This window comes from Oryzias melastigma, linkage group LG5 (assembly GCF_002922805.2).
Source record: "Oryzias melastigma strain HK-1 linkage group LG5, ASM292280v2, whole genome shotgun sequence".
Classification (NCBI taxonomy): domain Eukaryota; kingdom Metazoa; phylum Chordata; class Actinopteri; order Beloniformes; family Adrianichthyidae; genus Oryzias; species Oryzias melastigma.
Window position 1 is genome coordinate 27,471,976 of NC_050516.1, and position 10,710 is coordinate 27,482,685.

General features: G+C 41.5%; 1 protein-coding gene across 2 annotated transcripts in view; it reads right to left on the reverse strand.

Moving 5' to 3' along the window:
• Positions 1 to 571: 571 nt before the first annotated feature.
• Positions 572 to 10,710, reverse strand: part of vgll4b (vestigial-like family member 4b) — a 41,294-nt gene continuing 31,155 nt past the window's right edge. For both annotated transcript variants that reach the window (XM_036212011.1, XM_024269324.2), the window contains 3 exons: positions 6,076 to 6,322; positions 5,849 to 5,966; positions 572 to 4,349 (listed from right to left, as the gene is read on the reverse strand). In XM_036212011.1, the coding sequence (XP_036067904.1) occupies positions 4,093 to 4,349; positions 5,849 to 5,966; positions 6,076 to 6,322 (622 nt within the window). In that variant the 3' untranslated portion in view covers positions 572 to 4,092. The remainder of the gene's footprint in view (positions 4,350 to 5,848; positions 5,967 to 6,075; positions 6,323 to 10,710) is intronic.

The window sequence follows — 10,710 nt, forward strand, 5'->3', positions numbered from 1 at the left end:
TATGACAATGGAAACCGTGTTGCTGTCAGAGTAAAGATCAACTCCTCTTCCATTACAGATCGCAGCAGATTCTCTGAGCCTTTAGCTACTTAAGTTAAACTACACGTCCATTACTGCTGCTTACTTGCAGAGCACAGGTTTACATTTTAATCTGTGACAAATGGTGGTTTTAATTGTATCATCTTTCCATGCGGAAATTGTTACATCAGTGTGAAACATGCGTATTGCTCCGGAGGCTCCGAGTTTTCGCTTTTGATCGACCGACAGAACAGGGAGGATTCTGGGAAGCCACAGAAACACCCGTGACTTCATACGTTTACCGTGTTCCTGCACTTGAAACTTTGCTCGAACATAAACTACAACAAAAAGATCAACTTTTTTCACAAAAAAAAGAAAATACAATGATTAAAATAGGACAGGAAAAAAAAACAATTAAATAGCTACATATCATTAACAAATTAACCAATCCTCAAAAAAATACCTACAATTTTTTTTTCTTTGTACACTCATTACGCACAGCGTAATGATGGTCTTATAGTTACCTATTAGAAAAAGAAAACTTTTTTTTTTGTTTTATTTATTGAGTGATTTTCCTACAGTGTGTGCCAAAGCATAAAGAGCGCCCTATAGGGTGGAAGTGAAATATTCTGAATGTAATAGAAACATCCTCGGGACACCCGGCCGTTTCCTCACTTTAAGCATTTCCATTTGAACCAGAACCTGCTGCGTTGTTATGCTGTAAGACATGAAACTGCTCAGCTGCTCCACCCCCTTCAACCTTCCTCAAAAACTGACTTTTTTGGGGTGGGGGGGGCGTTTTCCAGTTCTGTGACTTCTTCTGTGCGAGCTGATGATGGAATGTGTGGACTTTTTTACAGAAAAGAAAAGAAACTCTGCAGGCTCACAACACTTGATAAAACACCCAAAAGCAACAAAAACCTCATCAAATGTTAGCTTTAGCGTCCATGCTCTAAAAAAATATGGTTTTAGAAAGGGTTGTGACACAACTGTTCCTATGCAGCTAGTGCTAATATGTTCCATTAAAGTACCACTTCTGAGAGGAAACTCTGGAACGAGCAGCTCTTGTAGAGAAGTCGCCTGCATCCAGATCTGTGGTGAGTTCCCCTCTGAAGATGACGTGTGGCACACAAACGTTTGTGATTGGTTTGAACTGAGGAGGAGTGTTTTATTCTGAAATCTAAGAAAGCACAGAGCTGGGACATGAATTCTAATTATCCGTTTGGCTCTATTTGTCTGCTGGGGTCAAATCAGGATCCCATTAGGTTGAAAGTTTTTAAATTCAAGCTTACAATTTACAATATTTTTTGTAAGCTTTATAAAATATTTATTTTTCAAATGTACTTTTTTTTCTAAACTTCATGCTTGAAAGTCACGTATTACATTTTTTATGTTTTTTCTTAATCTCTTGTTATACCCGTCTTGCATTTCCTTTGCTTCCCCTAGTGGTGGAATTGCACATTGCAGTCATTTCTGCAAAGAACCAGAACTCGGGCTAGAAGCTTGCTTTAATTTTTTTTAACAATCTTATATTTTTTTCTTTTCGTCACTGGGCCGGATAAAACTTTAAACACTGTAGGTCCAGTGTTTATGCTCTTTCATTTATTGTAAATTTTTAACGTGATCAACATAATTCCAGCAAAGTGGCGGAGGTCGCACCGCGATGCCCCGAGTGGCAAAGGTTGCCCCACTACCACAAGAGTGGCAGAGGTTGCCCTGCGACGCCACGAGTGGCGGAGGTCGCACCGCGATGCCACAAGTGGCAAAGGTTGCCCCACTACCGCAAGAGTGGCGGAGGTTGCGCTGTGATGCCACAAGTGGCAGAGGTCGCCCCAGTGACGGCAAGAGTGGCGGAGGACGCTTCCTGACATCACGACTGGCGGAGCTGAGAACAGCGGAGCTCCCTCTGCGATGTTGACTCCAAGACTGCCGGAGGTCACCCCGCAACACCACGAGTGGCGGAGGTTTTACCACATCACCAAGAATGGCGAATGTCACCCCATGATGAGGGGGAATGGCAGAGCTCACTCCGCCATGTTGACGCAGAGAGCGGTGGAGGACGGTCACTACGCCGAGAACGGCAGGGCTTGTTTGCTGAACTGGCCTCAAAGCTGGCTGACCGGCAGACAGAGAGCCACTGCGGGACAGGGAAGCAGCCTGCTTGCGCCTCCTGAACTTTATGATTTTTTAAAATTATTTTCATTGAGACAATAATGAAAAGATCCTTTAGTTTGGCTTTTTTCAAATCTTGGCTGAGAGTGGAGTCAGCCTCCAACTGCCCTGTTTGGTTACCCTTTAGGTTGATCCTGGTTTGACCACATAGCATCTTCTCTGCAAAACCTACATAAACTCCTCCTTTAACTGGATAATTTAAGACACTATTAAATCAGTCGACAGCGATGATGACCTCCTCCTTTTCCGAACAACACCAAACCTTCCCAAAAGACTCCTCGCCTGCAAGATTGTCTGAGAGTTTTAGGCTGTCGGTACAAAAGTAAAAGCCAACAGGCTACATCTAGTTCAGGTAAGGGCGGTGTTGTTAACAAAATAAAACAAAGCCAAATCGACGTCATCTCGGCGTCTCCGCTCAGTCGTGCAGCAGTTGAAGCAGCCTGTACCTCTCGATAGATCAACATCTCATTGCTTCGACAGATCATCGCAGCTCTAACGCGTCGCCCCCGCTGAGATGCTTCAGAGAAATTCCACTTTAAACAGAGCCTGTCCAGAGGCTGTGCCATCGTTCCACAACAGACGCTTGTTAATACACTGATATTAATAGAAAACAAAATAAAAAGGTACAAAACTGGAATAATAGCAATACCATTAATAATATTGAGTACAACTGACCCAGCAGTGAGTGTATAGTTTCTACATCTGTTACTGAAAAGAGCAATTAACATCTGAATAAAAGGCTAATAATAATAAAGATTGAAATGCTAAAAATGCTAATAGATACCAGCTATTAAAGAAAAAACAAACATGCATTTATAAAAGCATTAATTTACCCTTAAAACCCTTGTAGAAATCTTTCATACCTTTTTTTGGAGGGGGGTCAAATAGTGTTAAGGAGTCACAAAAACAATACAAAAGTTGGTTTTTAAAGAGCTCTGAATGATCTCCCTGGAATTAGACGTTTTAACGCTCTTCCTTCTGTCGTGTCTTTGTGTTGCTGAAGAACGACCAGATCAGGAATTCTCTGACTGATGACTAAAACTAACTGGATTTTTCTATAGTGTTGGGCAGCAGAGGCCGTTTCATTTTTTCAGAATATTTAAAGTTGACTTATTTTCTTAACAAAGCGTCTCTGTTGTGATTGTTTTGTAGCAAATGAGCAAATGTGTCGCACGCAAAAAACAAAAAATAATAATAATCTTCTGCTCATCCTCGAATGTGAATGTTTCATTTTTCTTTACAATAAATTATGGAAACACTCTGTACCTGAGCTGGGGCGAAACCTTCCTCCAAATCCATTGAAGGAAAGCTAATGGGAATCGACTGATTGGATCATCAGAACCAGCTCTCTGAGCCCAGTGTGTTCAAATCTGACGGCGTTCTTCAGCAATAGTGCAAATCGGACCGAGTGGCTCTCCGACGGACAGACGGACAACATCAACAGGACTAACAAATGGCTTTTCGTGGAGTTTTTGAAGCGGGCGTTCATGTCTGATGGTTCTTTGGTAGCACGGTTAGGTGGTTTGAGATTGTTTTTAGGAATTGTTTCACTCGTGTTCGTTGTAGCCCCAAAAATGCTCGGATCAGTACACAGAACTACAGCTACAGAAAGAACTAAAGAAAAAAAAAGGAGAGAAACCTGTCAGGTGAGAGCGTCTTCCCTCTTATGTACATATAACTACAGACTCTTGAGCTCCACATCCCGGCGGGATGAATGACAGGAAGGAGGATGATGGTTCAGTCCCAGGAAGGCGTGGGGGTGGGGGGGAGTGTCCATGTCTTTATTGCTTGATTGATTCTGGGTGAGTCCACAGCGAGCGAGCGGGTTGAAGGATTCGGGGCCGGAGGAAGCGGTGCCGGTTGTGTTGGAGCCGGTGTGATCGGGGGAAAACCTGCATCCCTTCACGAGACGACGGAAGGCGAGTGATTGTGATTGACCATGCGGCTGTCGGGGGAGGAGTTTGGGCTGCTGCTGGTTGACGAGGGGCTCCCCTTGTTTTTGATCTGCAACCAGGTCTCGCCGAGCGCCTTGGCGAAATGGTCGTCCACCGAGCCCGTGATGGACACCGTGTTGGTGGCGGTGGGTTCGGGCTCCTTGTAGTTCTTCCCGAGGCTGCGCCGGAAGTGCTCCTCGATCACAGGGTCGCAGGCTGTGTTGGCTAAAGCGAGACAAGAGTTTGAGTTACTATTCTGACACTAAAAGAAAAAAAAAATGACTCATTCATTCCAGAAGTGTATTCACAGCAACGGTTTTTAGGTCACTGGAAACATTTACTCCACTTTTCCCAGCTTTTTATGGTTTCATTTCTAATCCTAGTTTGCATTTTTACTGCTAACCTCAATGAGATTATTAAGATTTCACTGGAGTCGTAAAACACTTGATTAGAGTTGAATCTAACCAGAGAAAACACTCCGATCAAAGTGACATGTGTGGCTGAGATCTGTAGGGACTTTTTAAAGTAGAGTTAATCAGAACTGTTGAGACTTCACAACGACAGATTTGAAACCGTAACCGTGAGGAACATGAGGCAGTGTTTTCTCTGGAGCATATTGACCTTCTACTGGGGTTCTAAAAGTAGCCACAACTCTAAAGCTACGTTTACAACAGCAACATTTTCAATGAAAATCTATGTAAATGCATGTTTATGTGCATTTCAGGCTTCTGTATTAAAAATCTCATGTTAACACAAGTTTTTACACCGGTTTTCAGACTCGACATAGGAGAACTGAACATCCATCGCCAGCTAAACGTGGTCAAAGTTGGACCAATCAGCGACTTAGATTTGGTAGTGACATGGAGAAACTCACAAGCATACTAGTAGGGGTACAACAGATCACGGTTGAGCCGAGATCCGTACGGATCATTAGTGATTTCTTGGCACACACGTGTGCCGCGGATCTCTCAGTTTTAGTAGAATTGGCATCAAGACATGTAAATGTAATCAGAAACTACATGTTTTAGCTATTTGTGTTCAAAGTTCAAAGATGTTTTGTTTTTATAAATAGACCCCAGTGACCCAATGTTTGATGTGATGCATGTGTGTGTGAGTGTATATTAATGCTTTGAAGCTCTTATTATGTTTTATATAGGCTTTATCAAAGAGATGTTTTTCAAAAAGCAATTTAGGCTTTCATCTTGTTTATAGCTGTTGTTTTTAACTTTTTACTGATCCAAACCGTGACACTAAAATCACGACACGATTCGAACAGTGACCCTAAAACCCTAACATAATCCGAACTCTGACATGATCCGAACTGTGAATTTTATGATATGTTGCACCCCTAGTAGCTGGTTAATCTGGTGAATCCGGATACGACGAGCCTGACGACGTCTGCATTTACTTTTAGACGCTAGCATTGAACCCGAACTGTTTCGTGCACGAATCACAAGATTTTCACGGCTTTGAAATTTTGCACCAGGCCTCTACCAACTGTAGACATGCGCTAGGAACCAGGAGAAAAAGGAAGACGAACACCCTCACCGCTTCTTGAATGTGACACACTGCATGTTCAAGAACTCGCTTAACACCCGTTCTTGAGCAGACGCCAAATGCACCAAATGTACCGAGCTTAACATTCAAATTCCAACAACACAGAGAAGATTTATTCGAACTTCTGAAAAGAAGCTCTAGAAGTTAGAAATACGTGCGTCACTCACTGTTGAGTCTTCTGTAGTTGTTCGTGAGGTTGGAGCATTTGTTGTAGGTGACGGGACAGTGGGACAGGTTGCAGTTGCGGTTGTTGGCTGGAGCACACGTGATCACCGAGGGGCGATTCTGTAACATGACGGACGAAACCAGAAAAATGTCAAGACTTTCCACCAACCAATGTTACAGATGTTTTCCCTGACAAATAGAAAAATACAATGTGGTGTGACTTGTTTACCTGCTGGCGCTCCACGGCGCTGGCTGAATGCGCCACTGCACTCACTGGTGCCGTGGTGCTGCGCGCCGGCTCCACCATGGTGTGTTTTGTAAGTGCCAGGGGCTGGTCCATGCTGCCCAAACTTGCCAGGTGGTGGTGGGCGTGGCTGTACAGGTGGTTGCCGTGGACTCCCAAAGCATTGGGCATTGTGGGGCTCCGACTGGGATCTCTGGTAAGAGAGGAGTTCCGGTAGTCTCCGTTAGGATTTCTGGAAGGAAAAAAAATGAATACAGAGATGTTTATATTATATATTTATTCATCAGGTTTACTATAAACAGTAAAACAATATGACTATTTATTCTCATTAAGGCCTGGTGTTTTATTTATTTCAGACAATGAAGCTAACCATAAAAAGTTCCCACCACAATAAAATCCCACCATTTTCTCCAAACTCTGAGATCATACTGTAAAAACAGAGATTATGATAAAGGATTAAAGTAACAAGGGTTTAACACAAAGCACAGTTTGTTTTTTTTCTTCGCTCTGATGATAATGGCTTTAAAATGTTTGATACAGGGTTTATGCCTGATGCTGTGCAGACTTGCTTGCAGTTTGACAAGTGGTGATTATTTTGGTAAGTGCGTCATATGTGGTCTGTGCTGCTGGTTTCTGCGTGTGTGCATGTGCTCCTCCGCCCCCCTCTGACAAACTGGGGCCCAGTTGGAGGGAGCAAAAAAAACTCACTGAGCCCTTCTTTTCTCTACAACTTTGCAAACTACAAATCAAAACACCAGCTCCTGCTTCCTGCGTCCTAAATAGACATGTAGCGTCCACTAATGGAACTAAAGGCCCTGGATTCATGGATGTGTTGAGAGTTTTCCTCACTAGTCGGAAAGATAATCAAGTATTGTGAAAGCAATAGGAACCTTTTAGAGTTTAGCTTGGATGCAATCAACAAAGTCCAGGCAAACTGTGATAAATCCATGTGACCAGGCAACCTGACTGCTGCGTAAAGCATCTAGAGTTGCAGCAACAACTTCTACGAACAACACTGGACACAGAAAGGCAAAGAGGAAGAGGTGTGGAGAGGGGAGCTGCATGTAAATGCTCTAGACCTTAAATTCATGAAAGAGTCAGGTTGGTGGTTTCCTTCATTGTGCTGAGAGCTTACATTAACAGGGACCACCCCCCACCTCCCCGTTCTTGCCCTCATTTTTTTTTCCTGATTGGCTTTTTCTTTCGCCCTTTCAGCCACAATCGGCTGCAAACTTCCTGAGGGTTAACAGAGGGAGAGACTTGGCAGCTCTTGCGTAAGCCTTGGCCCAAAGCTCTCCAATGGGCTTTTATGTTTTCATTTCATCAACTATCCGTCTCACTCACCCACTCTGAAGTGGCGCTAATCATCCCACACTTTTCCCAACAAAATCAATGTCAAACTTTTACATTTTTTTCATGTTTTTCAGTATTTCCAATTGCTGGTGATTCCTAAGGGAAGGGGGCAGGCAGATAACAAAGATCTCTCATCTCCTTTGAGCAGCTGGGTTTTCCGCTCGACTGTGGAGGATCCAAGTCTTCCTCGCTGCCAAGCAGAAGTCCTGCCCACATCCTCGCACAACACACAGCCTCCCGGGGGGCCGGACAATGCAGTCGACAAATACGTACGTTGAAAGGTTTCCACATCCCGATCAACGACCATCTACCTCTGCCTTCCTGTCATTCGATCACCACGCAAACCACATTTTACGTAAGGACTTGCTTCCAAAACCATCCGTAAGATATTACTACAGCCTGACCTAAAAGTGATAATAGACCGACTTGATGAGAGGGACGAGTAAAGTTCAAAGTGGGTAAGAGGCAGGACATACAGGGGTTTCTACTCCAAACATCCAGTACAGACATAAAACAAATCAAAGTCAAGATCAGATGACCTCCATCACAATCATTTTGACAGCTCTCTTCTTTATGGTGAGAAAATGCTTCTAGGAGGGACTATCCCACGAGTTCAACTTCTTTTTGGGCCTGGGTGTCAAAATGAATTCCGTAGCACAAAGAAACAGACTATAGATATCTGCTGGAGTCTGTTTCACAAGCGTTCGGGTTTTTGTGCACCCGGGAATTAGTGGTAGTAACTGCGGTGGTGACTTACTGTAGGCCCCCGTCATTTAAAAACCAAGCGAGTCAAAACACTCAATATATAAATGGATATGGTTCTACAATGTGAACCATTTTAAACTCGAATTATTCATTAAATATAGCCTTTTAGTAACTATTTCTATGACATCCTGTCATCAAGTTAACCTCACGTTTCAGATTGTGACCGTAAGCCTAAATGGGGGAATCTTTGTCGTGGGTCTATGTTCAACAATGTCAAAGTAAGTATAGAAAACAAACAAAATGAGAACAATCGGAGTGCCATGGGAGAAAGTGGACTAACTTTTTTCTCACAGTTGCACATTAAAAGTCTTGAGAGATATCCTCTCTGTAAATCTTTGGTTGGCCACAGGTTCATATCCTGCTGCTTCCAGAAATAAAATATCAAAAAATGAAAAAAAAAAAAAAAAAAAAGAGCTCCACACAGGAAACATCTGGAAAGAATTAGGACCTCAAAAGAAGAAGACCAAGACAGGAAAAAAAGGATGAAAGCCCAACCACAGGTTACAACCAGACCCAGGTTCTGAAGAAAATGCAGAAAACCACACAATATACAGCATAATGAAAGCCATACTTTTATATTAAAGATAATTAATAAGTTCGACCTTTAGCAACTAACAATATCATTCAAGGTAGTCAAGTAGCCACATCAGTAGATGACCACTGATTTATATGTGTGCTTTTAGCAGAGAACCAGAATTAGGTGCAACACTTCAACAAAAAAAATCTTAATAATGACCTCAAAGCCTGAGCAATCCCAGAATCCCCTTTGGAAAAACTACAAGATGATGAAACATGGAAACCTAATAGTCTTCGGAATTCTTTGAAAACTTTAAACTACTTTTGTTTTTTTTTTTCATTGCTTGAAAAAGTGTATTTTTCAGTTGTTCGTTTCACCTTAGAAACGAAAATCTATTACTATTAGTGCTGCCACAAGCGGTCATTTTTTCCGATTAGTCGACTAATCGGGTCATCGGGTGGATGTAAAGCACACATCTCAACTATCATTACCTTTTTTTTCTAAATATTAATAAAGACAATTAAGAGGATAGTTTATTAACTTTTAAAGAATCACACAGCCTCTGTCCTTCATTAGTTTCTGGTATTAAATCAAAATGAAATCAAATGAGGTCGGCATTTGAAACAAGGAACTGTTTTTCACAAAGGATAAAGTTTTGGTCTCATTGACTCAAATATAAAAAAAAAGTTAATTTTTGCGCTCACAATTTGTTCAACTTTACTACAACGACTAATCTACGATTAAATTAGTTGTCCGCTATTTTAATAGTTGTCGATTAGTCGACTAATCGTGGCAGCCCTAATTAATATTCACCTAAAAAATCCAATACTGATTTATCAAATCTACTGTTTGTCTTTTATTGTACTCTTCTTCATAACCAATTAGGTTATAAATAGAAAAAGGACAAATGAATCAACAATTGATCAACTGTGTCAATTGAAAAAAAATCTGAAAGAAATGATGAACTTTTTAAATAGAAATCAAATGGATTCAGTAATTTGGTCAGTGATATTCAGCCTTTGCCTGCTACCAACAGACTGGTACAGACATTACACCACATTAAAAACTTTTACAAGAATAGGGAGGAACAATGTCAGCACATTAACATTAGGCATACTAAAAGAAAAACAGGTAAATGGGAGTGTAACAATGACTTCCCCAGCCCTGAGCGCACACACACACACACACCAACTCCTTCAAACTTCCATGAGAATAATGTACCCGTGGAGTTCCCAGAACAATGCAGCTGCAGTATCAAAGAAAATAAACTGGCTTTAAGGTAAAATATAAATGTATTGTAATGGAGAATATTGTTCTTAGATTATTTTTAGTTTTATTTTATTCAAGATAAAATGATTTACTTTTTATTATCTGGCACAGATACAAAACTTGAAAACCTAAAAAGGTTTGGAAGCATTTGTTCCAAACCAAAAATGTCACTATGAGTAGAAAGAGTCATGTCACTGTTCGTAATGCTAAACTGAGGACTTTTAGACTGCTAGCTCTGCAACTTGGAAATGGGACACAAAAAACAAGAGTGGAGTAAGCTTCTAGCCTGCAGGCTCCAGTGGACAGGATAAGGCTTCTTTGTTGAAGACTCCTCCTACTTTTGAAGAAAAAAAACAGTAGTCCCTGCTGCCTGACCTCACCCCACACAGACACACACAAGCAGACATACAGTAGAGAACAGATAGAAAAGCACCTGTGACCAGAAGACTCAACATATGTACAAACTGAAGCAAGCAAACAAGTGGAGACATAAATTATACTAACACTACTCATAAAGAATTTGCCCTCTTTTGCAATCAAATTAACACTTAAAAAATATTTTTGCTTGCATGCAGCTCCGAAAAAGTTAAATACACACCATTACATCATGACATGTCAAAGATTTAAGCTGCTTTCAAGGATTTCTTCTCTAACTTTGACAAGTTACATCCTCTTATGGAGGGAACTGGAACGTCGTCCTCTTTATATCCTCACAG